The sequence below is a fragment of the Ischnura elegans genome, chromosome 3 (assembly GCF_921293095.1).
Source record: "Ischnura elegans chromosome 3, ioIscEleg1.1, whole genome shotgun sequence".
NCBI lineage: Eukaryota > Metazoa > Arthropoda > Insecta > Odonata > Coenagrionidae > Ischnura > Ischnura elegans.
The window spans coordinates 79,318,202-79,339,880 of NC_060248.1; the positions used below are offsets into that span (position 1 = coordinate 79,318,202).

Below are 21,679 nucleotides of genomic sequence, written 5' to 3' on the forward strand. Positions count from 1 at the left end.
AAGCGTCAGCAAATTGACATCCAAAAAATTTACAACCCATATCGTTGCCTTAATTATAGAGAAAAATCAACAGACTATTGGGATATTATTTCCTGATATTTATCAGGAGTTGTAAAGAAATAACTTTTACAGGGACAAGCTTCGAAAGGCTCGATCCATTCATTCTCCTTAGTCATTAATAATCGCTGCAATAATTAAATGAAAACTCTTGCAGTCGAAAGCGAAATCCAACAATGGTCTAAATCCAACTATGGTGAAAAATTAAAATATATGTGACACCAATTACTACAGGAGTTTCAGGATATCGAAAACTCCATAGTTTTGTTCTATTAGCACAGAGCTGCACTTCTATCGAAAAGAAAAGATCAAAGATATACAAGCAAAAAAAAGGATCTCCCCCCGATAATTGCTCCTTGCCCTGTCTCACGAGTCACTCGTGTCTTTTTCCTCACAAAGGGTGAACTTTCCTGACACCCTCGCAACACCCTCAGCAAAGATCCACGAGGAGTTTGCCCAGTGCCCCAGAATCCTCGAAATGGGAGCAGTAATTGAAAAACTGCGCTCTTTCCCGCATCCTCGAGGGAAAAAACTAATTCTTCATTTGTCCACGCTCAATTACTTGAAGCAAATTCCATGAACCTGTTTTCAAAGCTTTCCAGTTTATATGCATTTGCGCGTACCAAATTAGAGCTATCTGAATGGAACAAACAGTCACGAATAGGCTCAAAAAGGATATGTTTTGATTCGATTGGCCATCGAATCTGAATGATTGGCTTACATAGGAGTAAATATATTCCAGCCGTCAAGATTTGTTTTAGACATTTACTGGAGCCAATGTGACCCAATTGAGATGATAGTTAACTCTCTCTGATGAGTAATTATTTTAAATAAGAATAAAAAATTTATTTGTTATAACCCTGAAGTAGAATTTGTTTCATGCCTCTAAAGGGACGTAATTCCATTTAGCATTGCATCGGATGCATAGCTAAACAAGTACCCTAGAAATAATTCATTGCCTTCCGTATTAGATGGGAAACGCTAAGGTATTTTCAAATTTCGGCTGTTTACCGAAAAATTCATTGTTTGACTGTGTATCTTTGGGATAAATACGTTTATTAATAATCGACTGCGTCACATTAAAGTAAAAAATGATCTTCCTCTTAAGAACTTATGGAAACAAGGGCCAAGCGTGATCCCCCTTTTCAATAAGTTTCCTGCAACATACGTAGTTGACACCGGAGAGAAGTGACGAAACAATGCCTTCTATTTCTAAAGGGTGGAGGATAGAATTACCGTATCAACACTGGCTGCCTTTAATTCCACAAAAAGTTATCAGTCATTCTCATTCTCCATTACTAGTGGAAAATTTTACATGTCGACCTGAAAGTAGATTTTCCTCAATTAAATTTAAATACAATTTACATTCAACAGACCTGGCGGAGGGGAGCTATTTCCCGTTAATTAAAGGACGCATGACAGATGGCTGATTGACTGATTACGAAAGTTGGAGCATTTGCTCATAAATTTATGAAATCACGGCGTTAATAGCACGAGCCAGAGGAAATTTGAAATAAAACAAAAATTTAAGCCATAGAAGTGACACATCATTCAGATTAACAAATGCAATAAAAATAAAAACATTGTTGCACGAGTTAGTTCCGCATAAATCTTAATCTTCAAGGAATTTTGGTATAATGCCGCTTTTCGATGTCGAATGCCATATTCTATTAGGCTGATAATGTTGATCTAAAGTTTAATTTGTCAGGCGGGCATTTCATTTTGTCACAAAGAAATTCCTCTTTTGTCAGGCTCGCATGGTAATCTGCACGAGGTTTTTCGTTACATTATATTACATTAAGCGGTATATAGCTTGGCCATGTAATCCTGTTAGAATCGGAGTAAGGAAATACGCACTGGATAAAAAATAATAGTTTTAACTAATTTATATAGAAAATAAACGCCTAATTTCCGAAATACACATAAGTTTACAGAATTTAATTCTGGCTTCAAATGCAAAAATTAAAATTATAATGAACGACACGTGGAGAAAACTATAAAAACACGTCCCATTAAAATTTAATTAATTAATCTCCAAGAAGTTGTGGAATAATAAAGATAAAAGATAAAAATCAGAGTAGCAGAATCACAGCGAAGGTTACACGTCTATCTCTTAAGGTAACCATATTCCTCAACTGCTTGTAAATATATCGTCAACTTTTGAAAGAACCCGATTTCAAAGGCGCCAAGTTTTATTGAAGGTCCTTTGTCTCGTCGACCAAACAACTTGATGGCGTTTACGATATAAGCAGTCGAGGAAATTAATCAGGAACAAAAGGCTCGGGAATGATTTCCCATTATGGCCACAGGAGGACAGAGAACTGCATGAAAGGAGGGACCCCAGCAACGCAAAGCCATTGGAGGAAAACAATTTTCACCTCCCTAGAGCATGATTTGAGGAGGCTGAGCAGTAATCAAACGGGATGGGATCCAAAGGTGTTACATTCCAATTTAGCTCTTAATAGGAACACGACAAACGCTCTCGACGAAAATGACAGTGAGCTTCGGAAAAAGAAGTAAGTAATGTTTTTATAGTGGAAGCAAAGACTGAAAAAATATAATTAATATGCGGATCAAAGGACAGCAATGAACTAGGAAGGATTTCGTTCCCGTAAAAAGAGACGGGATCAGAATAGAGACGTGAACATTAAAAATGTAAAAAAAATATGTGGATAAAAATTATCGATACTTCCAGTACTACGACATTAGTTATTTAAGAGTATAGGACCATTGGCTAAAGGTTGGATACATGTTCATTACATGGCGACTCGGCTCATATTGCGAGTTGAATTGACCATTAAAATGACTCATCCTTTTCGCTAAACCGGGTGTTTTTTTGCTTATTTGTGTGCATTTTTTGTGCATAGAGTATAACTTCGAGGTGTTAAAAATTCCGATATAGGTAAAAGAAATAAATTCTAGCTTCTAGGACCTTCAATAAAACACGATGCCTTTGAAATCGGATTACTAAAAATTTTTCCGATAAAATTACGATATTATAATTATTTTTTTTGTGTTTTTTTGCCTATTTGTGTGCATTTTTTGTGCATAGAATTTAACTTTGAGGTGTTAAAAATTCCAAAATTATAAGCTAAAAGAAGTAAATTTTAGCTTCTAGGACCTTCAATAAAATACGATGCCTATGAAATCGGATTACTAAAAATTTTCCGATAAAATTACGATATTATAATTATTTTTTGTGTTTTTTTGCCTATTTGTGTGCATTTTTTGTGCATAGAATTTAACTTTGAGGTTTTAAAAATTCCAAAATTATAGCAGAAAGAAGTAAATTCTAGCTTTGTGTAAGGAAATCAAAACGAAAAAATATCCGGTCGAGCCGGGGTAATGGGTACTCTAAAACATGACCTCTAGTGAGGGACAGGAGCAAACAAGGTTGGCAACAGAAAGAGGTTTTTTAGGTGGGCAGGAAGCGGGACGGATGGGGTTAATTTTTGAGTTCCTGAGCCACGGTAATTCCGCCACTCGCGAGGAAATTAGATCGGCCCCCTTATTTTCCTCTGGCTTGATCAAATATAAATTTTCAAAAGGATTCGAGCGTTTGAAACGCTCGCGAAACTAATTTTCACACCGTTAACGCACACCCCGCGGATTTCTCTCTTGGATACGGGAAGAAAGAGGAAAAAGAACCGTTCATAAGCGCGAGCGATTTTTATGAGAAAGATCAAAGACGCCAAATTAATTTTCGCGCGGTATCCTATTATCAACGACGATTACTTAGCGAGAATTGCCCAAGCTTTCGGGAAACAAATTACCGCTTCCTCATGGCTATGAAGGCGAATAAAGTGCTTCTTTCCGACGAAATTGTCAACGAACCAAAAAGAAACATAAAAATAATATGAGCTAATAGAAAAATGTTCCCAAAATTACCACTTAACTTCGCACAATACAGTAACTTTAACGAAAATGTTAATTTTAGGACATAATGGACTTCAAACTAGGTGAACATACGCACAATGTTGATGGCGAATAGATGCATTTTGTAAATTCATTTGATTTTGACGGCTGGTACTGTGAAATACAGTAGCTGTAAGTATATCCACGATTATATTGTAGCATAGGTAATCTAACGATTTGATCGTTGGGTTTTTCTTTTTAATAGGAAAAGCCTCCAAAATCGTTGGCACATTAATGGCTGATGCCAGGTTTTGCTAGTAGTGGACCCCGACATTCCCATAGCGGCGCGGGCATTCCCTATCCTTTCCTTCCACACCTATTCCTTCCTTGGAGGTGTCGTCCGGCTCTCATCGCGGCGATACCTCCTATCCTTTTTTCCTTCCTCTGCCCTTCCACTCCGAGATGGCAAGGGCATAAAAGTCTCTGACTTGGTTTCCGGTCCTCAAGAGTGTACCTGTACCCTATGCGGGCCCGTTCTTGGTGTCCGATTCCACTGTAGCATAGGTAATCGTGGCGGCGACTCCCTCTTTTCTTCCGGGCGTATCCATTGAATTATCGGGTCCCGGCCCTGGTGTGTTGTATCCTTCAAAGGGCCCCCCTTGGCCCTCATTCGAAAAAGCATAGGTTTTAATGTAGGAATCAACGAGAAAAATCTATCGAATTTAATATCCTTTATTTTCCAAAGAAAATAATCCGCGATTTTGAATCGAGCCTAAGGAATACTTTCAATATTTCAAACATTTAACTCTTAGGCTGCTGGAACGTTTTTAAACGTTCTGCATGGTGAGTGCGGGAAAAACGTTTTTCTACGTTTGACCAGATTTTCTTACCACTGGCAGACTTTCCTAAGGATTTTATTGCCATCCTTTCCGCGGTTGCTTGAACTCGGCCCAACCTAGTGGCAGAGAGCACAGAGGCGTCTTTCGAGGACTGGGCACCCTCACCACGGGGAGCGCTACCCAGATTATCCCTTCACCGAGGGAGAGAGCTCCCAGCTCTCCGCGGCACATTCACGAAGAAAACAATTCCAATGAATCCTTACATTTCCTAGGAATTTTTTAATCTTGTCATTGTCCATTAGCCGGGGAAACTTATTTGAAAGCATTGGTTATTCTTTCTTATACTTTCGGTGGTGGGTCAGTCGTACCTGCGTAATTACCAAGGACATTTCTTTCCTTTGAGTATTATAATCTCGTTCTGGATTTCCCACCGAATGGGTTTCCCTTCGAATATCCTGTCTTTTCCACATGCTCTATTGATCTTTGCTCAGTTTTTCCAGAGTTTCGGTGGTGTACGTTTGCTCCTAATCAAGTACCTACTCGAGTGACTACATATTGTGAATCTCTTCATTTATTGTCACTATGGATAGTGAAAATTTGCCATCTCGGCCAAAAAGGAGAAAGGTTTCTCTCCAGGATGAAGTTCTCAATATTTTATTCGACTCTGATTGTGAGAGTGAGGATGGAAATTTTTCCGATGTGTCTGTGTCTACCAGGGATACTGAGACGGATGAGGATGATGCAAATGATTCCGGCGATGGTGGTCCATTCAATTTGGCTGAAGACATTGAATCCGCATCATCTTCTTGGTCCAGGACTGATGATTTTACTCCTCAGATTTTCCAGTTCGACAGCTCCTCATCTCGTGTAATATCGGACCACCTTCATGAGAATACCTATTATAACCTTTATTATCCATTACCTTTACCTACCGCATCCAAACATACGTTCCAAATGCTCCCCAAAGTTCAAATCGGCTGAAGTATGGTTGAAATATTGAGAAATATGGTTAAAAATCAATGGATTTTATTACTGTTTGATATCAAATCGCTCATAAAAATGTCATGCTGGCCAAATTTGAGGAAAAAAATTCATTTACATTCAATTTAGAAAAAGTAACGATCAAATATTTCAATTCCAATTGTTATTCTTTGAAAGGGCTCAATTGTATTCATGGTCTGTCGTCAGGGGGTAGGGTGGGTAGTCCCGGATTATGAGGGTCCACTACCTGCTAGACACACGCCCGGGGTCGACGGAAAAATATCTTCTCCGTTTATGTCCCGCACACAGTGGCAGAAAAATTTTGACGCTCCCGCAGCTAAAGGGTTAAGGGATCTGAATGTGGACAGAATGAATGCTGCTCTAAATTGCCTCTCTGACGTCATACTTACGCACGATACCTTTCGACATCATTCATTTCCAATGCGTTCAACTGTATTTGCCTCGAGTGTAAAATTTTTGAATGATTATGTAAAAACATCTTTCCACGCTAATTTACTTCCACAAAAAGGAGCCGGATAATTTAGCCTTTTTTTAATTTCGGCTAAAAATAAATTTTATGATTTTAATCTTAGTTTACAACGCAAATTTTATTCATTATTAGGTGAAAAATATCAAGGATTTAAAATCAAACGTCAAAGTTCTTGAATTGTTTATATTAGATATAAAATGTAATTCAATTTCCACAGCAAAAGGGAGAAAATCTAAGAAAGTATAGGTGACACGATTGTTAATCAAATTCGATAATACTACCGGTATATAAAAGTGGTAACATAGGTAAGAGATATAATAAGGTGATTTAAGTAGCTAATTAATGAACTACTTCAGCTGAAAAAAAGTCACGTACGCGGAATTGACGTTAGTAATAAAATGGCTGGAATAAGATCCTTAATAAAGAATAAACTTCGAAAACTTAATGTGCTCTGCACCTTTATTAGTTTTTTCAATATTTGAAGGATATTAAAATCGCTACTTCTGACACAAAAAGAAAAATGGATTGATTCTGTAATTTGTAGCTTCCCAAAGCCCTAGAAGAAGATTCAAAATAAGTCTTATAAAACATCTTTCAAAAAAGGCAGTACTAATTCTAAAAAAGTAAACTTAAATTTATCCTCTGAACGATCTTTTTAAACTACAATAATTTCTTAATATTTATTCTCTTGGACTAGTAACATTCCAAATGGTATATATATAGGCACCAAACCCTTCCTCGAAAAGCTCCTTCTCCAACGAACACCATCTTTTCTCACCCTTCATTTCTCCTCCGCACACCTACCCCCAGTTAGGGACGTGAAAGAACATAACCTTTCCTTTTCACCTTCGAGAAAACACTTTGTTTAATTAGCGACGATTTGCATTCGAATCACGAAAAGGGGCCAGCAGGTGAGGTGGGGGTTGGAAATGTGCGAGAAGAGAACGCTTCCGTCGACGGTTGCGCCGGTTGCCTCTAGATTTGAGAATCGGAGTGGAGGCAGCGGAGAGGTCAGGCGACGACGCCTGTTAGAGCAGACGTGAGGGTGAGAGAGCCTTCGAACGACGCTGCGGCAAGAGAGGGAAATAATATGTTTTTAGGGGGTGCGGAGTCGAGGGCCCCCCGTAAAGAAGAAGTTTTTGAAGACATTTGCAAAAGTGGTTGGGGTTAGACGTAACGAGAAGAGGGAAAGTCGGAACAGGAAAAGGATGTGAGAAATTTTCTGTAGCGCCTGGTCGGAGTTAGAGGTTGATTGTAGAATGGGGGGGGGGGGGGAGTGATGATTTGGAGTAACTGAATATGTATAACAGAGGGAATATAATAGGACGGAATAACCTATAGGTAGTAAATATTCAAGAATATATAATATACGCTTGGTAATCATAATGTATAATGGTCTTAACCCTCGTGACGGCGACAGGTAGGCAACGTTGGCGGCACAACCGCTCGTGGTGGATATTTCAGATGGGGCGTGATTCGTAAGGATCACTTTGTATTTATAATAATAAGTGGGTAAAATTCCTTTTTCGACAATCTGTGTTAATAAATGTGCTAGAAAAAACTTAAATAATAACTAATGCTTCACAGGTAGCTAATTCAATTAAGCAAGCTCTAATTAAGGTTATATTCTATATTTTACGAGTAAGATGTAATAAACGAACAATTTTATGGAATGCATTTAGCAAGGAAATAACAGAAAAAATTTATTATACAAACTCGTTCATAAGCATTACTCAAACGGATTACTCCTTAGCAGAAGTGGAAATGGATTCTCATTAATGGTGATTATGTTACTCGGATTTCAACTTATAATATACTCCGTAAAATTTTAAATTCAAATCAGCAGAATAGCCCAGGCGAAGAGAGCATTCCACCAAAAGAGAGACCTGCTTACAGCGGGAAACTTAAATATGGAAGTAAAGAAACAATTTATAAGAACCTACTTCTGGTACCGCAGCGGAGAAAGCAAGGATAGAGGCCTTCGAAATGTGGTGCTACAGAAGAATGATGAAAATCAAATGGATCGACCGAGTTAGTAACGAGGAAGTCCTAAGAGGAGTAGGAGAGAAGAGAAGTCTTATTAAAACCTTAACAAGAAGACGGAACAACCTTATAGGCCACATCTTGAGACATGATGGCCTGATGAAGACAATCGTCGAGGGGCAAGTGGAAGGCAAGAATGGAAAAGGGAGACCTCGAACAAAATATATGGAAATATATAAGTAAAGAGAGATGTGAAAGAGAAGAAATACGTAGGTGTGAAAAGATTAGCTGATAGGAGAATAGAGTGGAGAGCTGCGTCAAACCAATCCTAGGATTGTTGACCAATGATGATGATGAAAAAAAGAAATGCCAAAAAGAAATCAAACAAAGGTCAGGTTTCATTCGTTGGGGAATCCGAACTTTTAATTTCGAATAAACCTGCGTATGAACACAGAATGACGCACAGTGCTCTGAAACTGAAAAAAAGGAAAAAAGCCCTAGCGCTGATGACTGTTAAATTCTTAATTCATCAGTGTGGAATAGCAGGAAATATGATAATAATTTTGAAATATGCAATTTTTTCCGTCGTTTCCCATTACATATCACATATTGTCAGCGAAGAAAATAAAAGGACTAATAGGATGGTGAAAGAGATTTTGTACCATAAAGAAGAGCAGAAGACACGGAACTATGGAGGACCATACGCCAGAGATGGGGCCACTACATCGGCCATAATGTAAGACAAAGCTATTACGTGAAGAAAATAATGGAAGAAAAATTGAGGGACAGCAAGACTTAGAATAATTGGGACATAAAGAGAAAGACAAAGACTAGAGCAGTACCTTAGAATAGAATAGTATCCTAGAATAGGGAATACAGTATTACATAGCGTACGACCAGTAGTAATGCGTTTGCCTACATGCTCCAATTTGGCTGCATCGTGTTCGACTCAAAACCTATCATTTGAATGGCTGCGTGCCTAGGAGTGATATTAGAATTTCTTAATGGAAAGTTTACTTTGGGGCCTTTAAAGGTGCATGGTAGTCAATGAAAGTAAATATGCTTATGAACGAGTTTGTATACCTATTGTTTTCTGTTGTTTTCTTCCTAAATACATTCTATCAAATTGTTCCCTTGATTAAAACTTTTACATAAAATATAGAATATAACCTAAATTAGAGCTTGCATACTTTAATGAGCTACTAAGTGAAGCATTAGTCATTATTTAAGTTTTCGCTTAAGAATTTAAGTGCTATTAAGGAAAGTTCACTTTAGGGACTTTAAAGTGTTTGCTAGTCAACGAGAGTAAAGAAGAAGGAAGGAAGATGAAAGCTAAAGTAGATTGGAAAAGAGCAGTGGAGGGGTGGAGTATACCAATATTAGGATTGTCAGTCTATCAATGAATCAATGATTGTAATAATATCAAAAGGAAAAAAAATTGAGAAAAAATGAAACTAAATAGAAACGCAGTGAACCTATCGTCATAGGATTGTCATACTGTCAATGTATCAATGACTTTAACACCATTTAAAGGGGGAAAATTACAACTCATCTCCCACAGCTAAAATTGCTCATTCATTAGCTATTCAAGCTTCCATATCACCCTTATTTCTTACCAATGTAATCGAAAAAGACGCAGTAAACCTTTCGTAAAACCAACGAGTGAAAAACCCATGAAGAGAAGGCAAGACGGGGGAAAAATTGATATCCACACACCCCCGAACCCAATGCACTCCTCGACTCCTTCCGACACGGAGGGGAAAAAGTTTACGCGCTCATTTCAAGGGCTGCAGATGAGGAGAGAAAGAGAGGGAGAAATGGAGAGGGAATAATCAAGGCGAGATACGAGGGAAGAAGTGTCACCACGGAGGTTTTAAAAAGGGGAAAAGAGTGCACATTTGCAGGCTAACACACGCTGACTCGCTGGGATTCGTTTGAGGAGGCGGCTAAAGGGAGGAAGTGGGCTGAAGATTTGCCCATTTTCCGCTCGCGACGGAATCGCTGTGCACGAAGAATAATAAGCGTTGGAGAGAGAGAGAAATGATGGCGGCTCATTTAAAACTCAAATTTTTTCGTCGAACAAAAGAGGAGAGGGAAGTTATAAAACGGGTTTCGCGCGAGAAAGGAATAGATGGGTAGGGGTGGGGGTTAAGGAATGAAGAGAGGGGGTAATGGAGTCTCGCGTTCCACCCCACCCCCCTACCAACACCTATGCGCGAGATTCAAATTGAAACAAAAGAAGTGAGAAAAATTCCGACTGAGGGAGGTGATATGGGGTGTGCGGAAAAAGACATGTTCAGGAGATCTCATTTCGCATACTTTCTCGCGTACGAGAGGAGGGGAACAGACGGATCAAATATTATGAAGAGTTAATTTCAATACTACTCAATGGTGCTTACAAAAAGGTTGATAAAATATACTCAGGTTTGGCACCGGGTAAGGATGTTTGAGGCCAAAGTTTGAGAAACTCCTTCATCGTCATCAGGGACATTTGTCAGTAAGTCCTGATGACGATGAGGGAGGTTCTCATCGAAACGTTAGCCTTAAACAGCCTTACCCGGTGTCAAACTCGAGATGATTTTATTAATAGCATTTAACTACATTTAACGAATATAATTACATTTTGTTTAGTAACCAATTGATTTAAACTAATTTAACCAGTTGATAACACTTAACGAATACCATGAGACTTTGTTAAGCAACTAAATGAATTGAACTAATTTAACCAGTTACTACACTTAATTTGCAAGCGATTATGCTGCTGAATAAGAGTACGGAGCACTAAGCAAATAAATTCTTCTCGACCCTTTCAATTTCGTACCTTATACCTCTCCCCTGTACAGAGAAAGAAATTTTCGCCCCGGTTTCAAATCCTACCCCCCACAATTTCTCTCACACCCCCATATCCCTGAGAGGGTGCTTTTATCTTAGGAAAGGGGCTGGCGGAGAAGCAGGGGTGAGGGGAAGGGGCGGAATCTGATGGCGGGAAGGCGCCATGCCTCGGTGACGTCCCGAGAAGCAATTAACGCAATTTTTACGCTTTCTTTGATTGCGACTGAATTTCTCGTTCCGTGAACTATGAAGCGCTTCGCCTCTCCCTCCACCGAGCTCCGCATTCCCGATTTCAATTGTCCTCCTTCAGCCTCGGCAGTTTTTTTCCGCGACGGGTCATGACGTTATCTACGAACGGAACCTTCTTTCAATGACATCAAGGTTGAAGTATATGAGTGAAGTGTGAGTTGATTAGACAAAATTATTATAACAGCGTAAGGGCCCTGAATGATAGTTCATTTAATCAAAATAAGATTTTAGGCATGTTTGTTTTGGGAGACGTAGAAAATTCTTGCATAAATCAGCAACTTTTTTCACTCAATACAAAAGTGAGTACCTCTTCTATGGTGAAACAATATTTCTCCAAATATACAATAGTTTGTTGCCTGCATGTACAAATATAAGGGCCCTCAATAATACCTACCTCTAAAAGTAGAATATTTTTGCCAAGACGAAACTTTTGATGCTCAATAAAACTCTTTGGCGCATAAATCAATTTCTTCCACTCACTGAAAAACTGGATATGCCACTTTACGGAAAATCTTTCAGGGCTAGTAAGTAAGAAAAACTTCCATTTGATCAATTGGAATGGTTAACTAAAACAATTTAATTGAAATTACAATTAATTCGAAAATACGTTAATGCCATCGGCTACAAGTAGTAGTTACTACTGGACGAAAAACTACTATATTGGTCTCATTATTTAATAGATAAAATAATATCTACATATTCATGTACATTATGGGACCTACTTCCGGCGAAAGTTATGTAGGGATTCCAATTACCTCGATATCCCGATAGAAATTGAACTCATCGCTCATAAGTTAAATTCAATACCATTTCCATGGTATTTTTCTCTCTCTTTCTTAACATTACTTGCATTTGTTTGTGATAATGAGATGGGTCGTAAAGATGAAGAACCAGCGGACTCTCGATTTCCAAGGATATAAGAATTTATTTGAATTTGTAGGGAAATCTGTGAAGAAATTGATATAATCACAAACATTGATTAAGGGGACACCAATTCCTTTCACATGCCAATTCGTAATTAAATTGTGCTGAAGACTATAACCAACGAAATTTCGGGAGGAATATATACACTATTGAGTAGAGCAGCTGAGAAAGAATCGAATAATTACAGCGGAGAGTTAATTGAAAGAGAGTGGTTCATTAGATCGATTAATTAGCTAAGAAATAGGCAAAATAAATGAAAATAAAACCTTAGCAAGATTTATTTCTAAAAATCTTTAACAAAATTTTCTACAGTCAAATGAGATAGATCAAGGGGTAAATGGCGATATATTTTTCTCCAGAGAAAACGTATGTTCAATGAAATATAAACAGAAAATATAAATTTGATAAGAAATTGGAATATTTCCGTTAAATGAAGCTTTTTCCCACCTATACAGATACATTTTAATTAAGGCATATTCATTCAGTTTTATAACAGGATCCCAAAGAACCCATGGCTTTGTTTTCGTTTATTCCAAGTCCCGCTGATTGGTATGAAGTGTTAACGACGGACCAATTCCTCAAGACGCACCTGATTGACTGGCTCCGATGAATATGTTAATCTGTTCGTGGAAATTTTGAATTAATCATCAGAATTTAAATGACAATGATTCAGGTCAAAGAGAAGATAAGAGAAAAAGAAGAATTTGGGGAGGCAATATTTTGGTCGACGACTTGAAGAAAAATTGCTTTGGGGTATACCAATTCCTTTCAAATGCCAATTTGTAATTAAACTGAGTTGGAGGCTATAACCAACGTAATTTCATGAGGAATATGTTGAATATTGAATAGAGAAGCTGAGTAGGAATCGAAAAAATTCAAAACTCATTTCCAATTGAAGTTCTGTATACCATTTTCACGCTATACGGTCCTTTACAAGATATTATTAAAACCAGAAAATTTTCTTCACTTCCATTCCCTAGTCAACCTTATCATTCTTCGTGGAAGAAAAAATTCAATTTTTATCACAAAATTACTCAATAATCATAAACAAAAATAGAGAATCAAGAATGTTTGTAAAACTCATTTCTCAAACTCAAGTCGAATGACTCATTTTAAGAACTAATTTTTAGTGAATGCGATTCGAGGCAATATGAGTCTAGCAAAGAAATGTATTTGAATTATCTTATAATAATATCAGATAATTTATAATGTCAATGACTGCACGAATAGAATTTCACAGTTTTTAACTAATAATTGAAAAATTCAATGAATTCATGCAGGTCACAGGTCAGAACTCTAGCTTAAAAAGTTCATCACCATCAAGGACCAAAAAACACGATCAATAGTCATAGGTATTGTAGAGAAAATTAACTATGCAAAATATTTTTAACCCATAGCTGTCACTCATTCTAATTAAAAAGGAAAGACTGCATGGAGATAACTGGGAATCTAATATTGAAATTTATCCGATTTAAGGCCAAATATCGATGCATTGGTTGTTGGTATTTTTCCTAGCGGAAAAAAAGATACTAATGATAGCTGAATTTGGAAGGTATTTTGCAGCACCAAAAGAGAAGAAATGCAATTAAGAAAGTAAGTCACGTTAAAAACCTTGTGACACTGAGCACATTTATCACTTTTAATATCATTATATTGAAAAGTATTTTAAGTGCAATGAGATAAAGAATTCATATTATGTTTGCAATAAAACGGGTGAGAACTTTTACTAATTCGAAAAATAAGAGGTAACAATCGAAAATTCACCAATTTTTGTGAAGAATAAAAAATACGATAAAAATAATAAAAATCGATGATAGCAATATCATTACGACAGAACGAATATACGTATAAATAGTTCTAGTATTTTCCAATGAATCTATGGAAATTTGAGAAAGTTATTGGCTGTATCTCCGATAAAATAACACCGAGTATATAATCTCTACAGATTTTAAACAAGTGAAAAATGGGACGACTAAATAAATCTTGCTGAAACCTTAAGGAAAAACAAAACCACGCTGCTCAACTTCACGAAGAGAAAAAAGTCAAGGATTTGACAGCCGTATTTCTCGTACTTTACAACTGTACTGAATCGCTTCGAATTACTCCCTTCCCTCGCCCAGATTTCGGTGCCAATGAACCGGCTGTACACAACTGACGGCCCCCGGCGATATAGCGGGCCACGGCCGAGAACGCTCGGAGACACAAAAGACTCCATAACTCAAAGACAAAAAGCTCGCCCCGCGGAGCAATTTCTGATTACAATGGTAAGCACGACCCGGAGGAAATCTTTTGCACGCCGCCACACTGCGGATATATCAATATTCACGATTTCGTTAATGAGAAAACGGAGAGAAAGAAATAAAGAAGGGGAACCTGTCAAGGGCCGCAGATATCCTTTCGCGAGCGAGAAGGTGTTGGCGTGGCGTTAGGGGTAGCGGGCCGCGTGGGGGTGGGGTGGCCAAGGGGGGGGGGGGTTTGGAAAAGACCGCCACGTCCTCAGGAGGAGGCGGGAGGGTCGCGGAAGGAGACAGGGTCTTCGGGGAAGGGGGGGGGGGAGAAAAGGGTAAGCTGCGAGAGGTGCAGACAAGGGGGTGGAGTGGGAAAGATAAGTTAGGCAACGGCCCTTGAAATATGGGGGCATAATCTCCCCCATATTAATTCCTTTATTAATCCCATTCCGAGAGTGTCCCAGTAGTACTACTGCTTCCCGAGGCAAGAAGGAAGAGAGGGACGAGTTCTCCGGGGAACGAATCGTTTCCTTGCCAACGTCTTTCCCGACCGCTTTTGCCATCCCGCCCCCCATAACCGATTGAACCGTCTCCTCCCTAAAAACTTACCCATCTCCCGAGAGCTCTCACCTGGCTGTCACTTACACATGTTGGCACTACCTGTCCGCCTCACGTGCGCAATGGAGGCGCAGTGGACCAGGGTATTTATTAATTTCATCGAAGACACTGACAGCATGCTCTTCAGGAGGAGGTCTGAAGTATGACGGCAATGCAAGGGGGTCTGGAGAATATACAAGGAGAAAGAAAAACTCTCCTCCGAATAAATTATGTGACAATGCTCATTATATTATTCAAATGCTGAATAAGGATTTGTAGTGCGACGCAAATCCTTTTATAAAGCGATAAATAGTGACACTTATTAATCTATAAAAAAATATGAAAAGCAAACTAGCATATTATTGGAATGTATATGAAGGACAGTGAACAATAGAGTCGAAACAGTCAATGGAATGATATCATCACTTTTTGTCAGACGCATTCTAAATGAGGAAACACAATGTTTGTGTCGTGGGAGACTGTGACTTTTGAATGGAAATGGTCATAAATCGCTTAGAAACGGATGTGCACTTCCAATGGTTTTTAACCTGAGCAATTGTATTTTTTAAGGTAAGAGATAGGGCCATTGTTGTGCCTGGCGTGAAAAAAGAATGATTTCATTCCGGGTTTACCTCTTTGAGAATATATTTAGTATATCGTCATAAATGAGTGACAAAATGCTCTTGATGAGATTGTAAGCCTGTCGGCAAAACAAAAGTGCCTGGAGAATAGATAAGAACAAAGGTAAGAGAAGAGAGATTTCCAAATAATTAATGATGATTCTAACAATATGAACTTGAAGAATGAAGCACGCGTTTCGCAAAAAAAAAAAATCTAGCAGCGATAGCTAGTATGAAATTCATAGTAGTAATATCTAGCAGCGCAGAATAAAAGATTAATAGTTAATTGTAAGTAAATGAAGAATTAACTTAGAAGGATAGTTACTATTATCTGAGTATAAAAATTGCCGGTCATTTTTGTCATCAAACGCCTTGCTTTTCACTCGCATTATAATGCAGATCAATCTGTAGATGATTAATGGTAACTGAAATAGTTTAATATTTGAATACTTATACAGCAATGCATTTTCCTCTTTTATTCCCTTGATCTATAGCTATTATGCATATTTATGGAGTTTTGATCTACTTTTACGAAAAGGAATCAATAATTGTGAGCCATTAAGAACAAGAGTGATTTTACAACCGTCGTTCCACAGAGATTTACCTACGCCGAACGCTCTTTGATGGCTGTGACATTTAGCCTGACAACATCACCTGGCCCGTAGCGATACTCAGCTGCAACGTTTTCCTCAGGGCACAAATCAACTTAGAGCGGACAAGTTCTCCAATATTAAAATAGGTGGGGTGGAAAAAGGCATTTGCTATGCCGACGAAACGGCGAGTTGGAGAGCAACAGGAAGAAAATGCTACCGCTTATTGAGTGGCAGAGTTGCGAGGCAAGAATGCACAAGTTCACCTTTCATTAAAATGAGCCTAAGTAAAGGGTAGGGGCCCTTCAATTTGTTGCTTTTTCAGGCAATGAATCAGTGCAGTCGATATTCATACACTGAATACACAAAGTTAAAAAAGCTGATGTGACGTTATGTGCTATATATCATAAAACCTGTTTTATAAATGTTATAAAGTATATGCATACAGACTGCATTGATTCATGAACCAAGGAAGTCACATAGGTATTACATTATTCTCGTTATATAGGCTCATTTGTATGAAACTACAACTGGTGCGTTGTTGGAAATATGCCAACGACAATGGTTAAATGCGTGAAATCAAGGAAATTCACATGCAAAATGAAAAATTGAATGACTCAATTCCACACTTTTAAACTGTACTAGCGTCCTAGATTTTGACCTCATAGGATTCGGGAGTAATGTGGAAAATGAGACATTAGTCAAGAATTATGTTTCAAAGAATGCAATAAATATGTATGTGCAATACATCTACTGAATTTTTCGGCTTGTCCCAGAAGAAACGAAGAAATTCGCACCATTCACAAGGAGATGGGAAAAAACCATGTGAATGGAAGAAAACGCGAGGCTTCGGTAAAAATTTGGGGAATCACATGGACGTGGAGAAAAACCGAAGAGAGGAGGGGATGGGGGTTCTTTATTTACAAAACTTGTATATCCTTGCCTGGAAAAAAGTAACGGTAAAAGTCGTGAAAATTGAGAAAAATAACAAGTAGAATGAAAACTTAAATTACTCAATTCCACACTTTTAAAACCACAGAAGCGACTCAGATTTTGACTTCACAGCAGTCGGGAGGTAAATAGAACACGAAAAATAAGTACACTATAGATCCGATTACATGAAACAATTGCTGCAAAGGAGCTTTCGGATAATCAAACATCACTGGAGACAACGTTTAGTTCTTTGTTGGGGGTAGGGGAATGTGTGGCACACAAAAAGATACGTCTTTGGCCGAGAAGCATACAATACCTTCTGATAACACACGAAAGTACATATATTAGGTGTTTTGTTACTATTTCATGTTTGACCTGTGGTAAAATTTCGGCTTGATTCGGCTTCCGGTTAACCAACGTTTCGGATGACCGACTTATGGATAATCGACACTCTACTGTATGCGTAATAACACTACGCGAAATTTTAGCAATGTCTCAGAAGAGACGAAGAAATTCAAACCATTCGCAGGAAGATAGGAAAAAAAACCGTGGGGATGGAAGAAAACGCGAGGCATTGGGAGAAAATTGGAGAATCGCATGAATGTGGAGAAAAGACGCAGAGAGCAGGGGGTAGGGAGGAAGATGGGGGTGAAGGAGGAACTGGGCGGGGGGAAGAAGAGGGTTGATGTTGGAAGGTGGGAAATTAGAACCGAGGAAACAGGAGGAGGACGTCGGTCGGGGGCGAAACTGGGTTATTTACTTTCAATTAGCATATTCTCCGGTCTATTCTGGAGAGAGAGAGAGAGGCGGAGAAAAAAATGGCGCCGGGCTTCAACAACCGCCGCCGCCGCTGAGGCAGTAGCAAAAGGGGATGGGAACTCGCGAGGAGGGTGGTAGGGAGTTGTCTAATTTAAAATCAACTACAAAAGTTTGGCTTAGAATAATACGCGTTCATGAAAGTCGAGTGAGAAAAAGAAGGGTATTCGGGAAAGCAATGGGAAAAAAATATCGAGTGCTATGTTAATGCGCGGCGACTTGGCGGAGTGGTTCCGAAGGTTGGGAGGGGAGGGGCGTGGGGGGAGGGGAGGATGCCGTGGGGTGAGGTGGTAATGGAATAAACTCCCGAGGAACGTTTTGTCGGGGAATTCAGAAAAATTTCTCCGAAAAGATGTTTGATTAAGCGAATCATTAATGCATGCATCCATCCCTCATTAACATCTTTCTTTACGCCAACGGGCATCTCAATGGTGATAAAGGCATTGTTATTTATGCGTTTATTTCGATAAACATCATGTTCAAAAAGTATTACCCAATAAAGCTCATTTATGAATAAAAATTAAAAAAAATGGAAATAGAGATCATGCACTCCAAAGAGGAAGCAAAGAAATAAATAAAGAGGAACATATTTCTGCGCTCTATTGTATCCCAGAGATAAGGATCATGAGGTAAGAAATGGCAAATCGTAATAAAAAATTGAGAAGACTGGAGAGTCTCATCTTCAATGTTTAACATATTAAAAAGAAAAGGACGTAAATATGTTTCTAATATTTAATCATTCAGCGCCAGTGTGACCATGAAGCAATTGTGAAAACTATAAGGTATATAATGATGTAGGCTACGCCTGAAAAACCGTAATTCACTTAAAATGAAATAGTATTGTTTATAAAAACATATAAAAATTCATGAGAATTACTTGGTACCCATTGTATTGAATTGTGAGCAATGGTAAGCGATGTAAAATATTACGTTCAACGATGAATGAATCTTACATATTCAACTTCATTTTGCGAACAGTAAACCCATAAAGCTATGACAGCTCATTTTCACGCTCTTGGAATACATACGCCTTGAATTAAAACGGAGAGTAGATTATATGCATACGTATATTCATATACGAAATAAAAAATACCTTGTGAGATAGTGATAATAAAATATACGTCGTTAAATAAAATACAATTTTATGAAGAAATTTATACTTGCTTCGATGATACTACAACTACGCCATTTGATGATTTAATTATTAATAAAAATATAAAAGAACATATCTTGCGATGATTTTCCTCTATATAGACAGTTTTCCCACGAATTTTCATCGTATTATACATCGAATGCGCATATGGTATGCAAATATTTAGCCAGAAGCACCATTACCACCCATCAACCTGTGGCTCTTCGTCTTTTTTCGCGAAAATTGCAACTTTTTAAAGTTATACAGACATCATAAAACTGAAAGTTTCATGGTAGATACACACGGTGGGACATCGACATCATTATCCCATATACCCAACATAAAATTTTACACGTGAGAAAATTTTTGAGAAGGTAGTTTTAAATTTGAGTTACAGGCAGGTGTTAAACAGGGTCTATTTAATATATTTTGAAAATTTTAAGATGGTGGCGTCAATGTGACATGAGTAAAAAAAGATTATTCGAGGGGGAATAATGCCTCATCTTAAAGCCTACGAGGAACCTCACGGAAGCCACGCCATAATGTCGGTGAAAATTTTGCACCAATTCGCACTCACCACGGGTATTCTTTCATCCGCAACGCTAGTTTTTACTGCCCCGGCAATTACAGTTCCGCTGGATCGCACGCAAGGATTTCTGAAGACGAGTTCGAGGGGTGTAGGAATGTGGTTGTCACCTTCGGCCGATGCTCACCTGTTTGGCGCTCCTGGCCTGCGCGCTCAGCTCCCTCTGCAGCGGCGGCAGGTGGAGCCTCAGGAAGGGCAGCACGAACGGTCGCAGCGGGAAGTTAGTGGCGTCCTGCAGAGAGCGGTGGAACTCCTCCACGCTCATGCTGCACGTCTGCACGCGGAGAAAGGAAGATATAAGAATGGCATAGAGAGACTCGCCTGATGACTCCAATGAGCATTTAAATACAGAAGAAATAGAGGAGAATGTGTGAGATTTCGAATACCGTCAAATAATATTTTTTAAAAATACGTTCCCATGCTGCAATTGCACAGAAATTTTCAACCGCTTGTCACACCTAGTTTTATCTCCAAACTTTCAGATTTAAGTTCTCGTTAATGTTTTCTCTTCAATTTTTATACCTAACTAACGGTACACCAAAGTTCACATTTACCAAAGAGAGTAAAGTACAAAAATAAAAATTGGATGGTCCAATTAGATTTTTAGATTTATGACTCAATTTTTGATTCGATACCTGATTAATTTACATCTACATACAACCCAGCAAGCCGCCTCTAAAGACATCTGGAGATAGGTATTAGTACAGCAGCCGAAATTTTATAAGATAATGCATAAATTAGGTGCGCATAATGAGAGATCTTACTTCGGACGACTGTTAACTCAAGTCCAATATAACTTGAGATAAAACGAATCCCTTGGTGTTCCTATCCGTTTTGAAAAAATCTCTTATTCTATAGTTTCACTCTAACATGGAAAAAATGTTGTGGTTTTTCGATGAATGAACGAAGTTATTCTGATTTGGACTAACTATTTTGATATCGGCCATAAGCTAATTTGACTTCAAGGTTAACTCCCGTTTAAATTAAACATTCCAATTTGAATTTCTATCCGCATGTTTTACCCATGAGTTATTTCCACATAATCTATTTCACCGTATAACTTATTGGCAATATGACTCGAATTTATTTTTAAAAAATACGGAGCATTTAATCATAACCTAAGTCAATTCGAAGCCTGATTATCGCCAGTAAATACTTGGTAGTCCTCGAAAAATTATAACATTAAAAAAAAGCACAATATAATACCACGTTTATTAAGATATTATACGCAGTGTTTGAAATAATGAAAGAGATTATCGATTAAATTAATATTGATTACGTTGATAGTGGGTTATTGGCCTTCATTTCTGTCCTGATAATAGCTAACTAACTAGCTAGTTACCGCCCTGGTCGCTATAAAAGTTCGTGCTTCTCCGCGGTCATGCTTAATTCTGAATTCAAGTTTCGCTGACCTTGTTGCCATTAGAACAGCATCACCCACTTTTGTTATTTTACGCCTTATTTTTTCAATGAAAACAATTTTAACATGACAACATTTGCATGGGCTTACACTCTATAAGATGATTCCTCGTCCGAGATTCATACCGATTCAACAATCACCGAAAAAAATATTTCGGGAAATACAATAAGAATTATTGGCTATATAATTTCCAATGATTTTTTCAAATTGATGCAATAATAAATTAAAATAAACTAATTAGGTACATAAAGATGATTATAGCATCAATACGACAAATACCACAGGTAACTGTAATACCAATAACTATAATTGTATTTCCCGTTTTATTTTTCTGAGTACGATGGAATTCGATTGCCGATCAATGCTACAGAACGTATGAATATCGTAAAGCGATGCTGTAATTAATTTTATTATCTGTGCAGGCCAGATGAAATAGCTTCAGGGGCAATCCCGAGCACTTTTAATTATTTATTTTTATTTATTTGCATACCAATGAAACACAGAACATTATACATTTTACATCGGGATGCTTAACAAATTTAACAAT

At 38.1% G+C, this 21,679-nt stretch overlaps 1 protein-coding gene across 2 annotated transcripts in view; it reads right to left on the reverse strand.

Moving 5' to 3' along the window:
• Positions 1 to 21,679, reverse strand: part of LOC124156058 (protein CBFA2T1) — a 379,763-nt gene that overhangs the window by 38,846 nt on the left and 319,238 nt on the right. For both annotated transcript variants that reach the window (XM_046530366.1, XM_046530365.1), the window contains exon 4: positions 19,840 to 19,986. In XM_046530366.1, the coding sequence (XP_046386322.1) occupies positions 19,840 to 19,986 (147 nt within the window). The remainder of the gene's footprint in view (positions 1 to 19,839; positions 19,987 to 21,679) is intronic.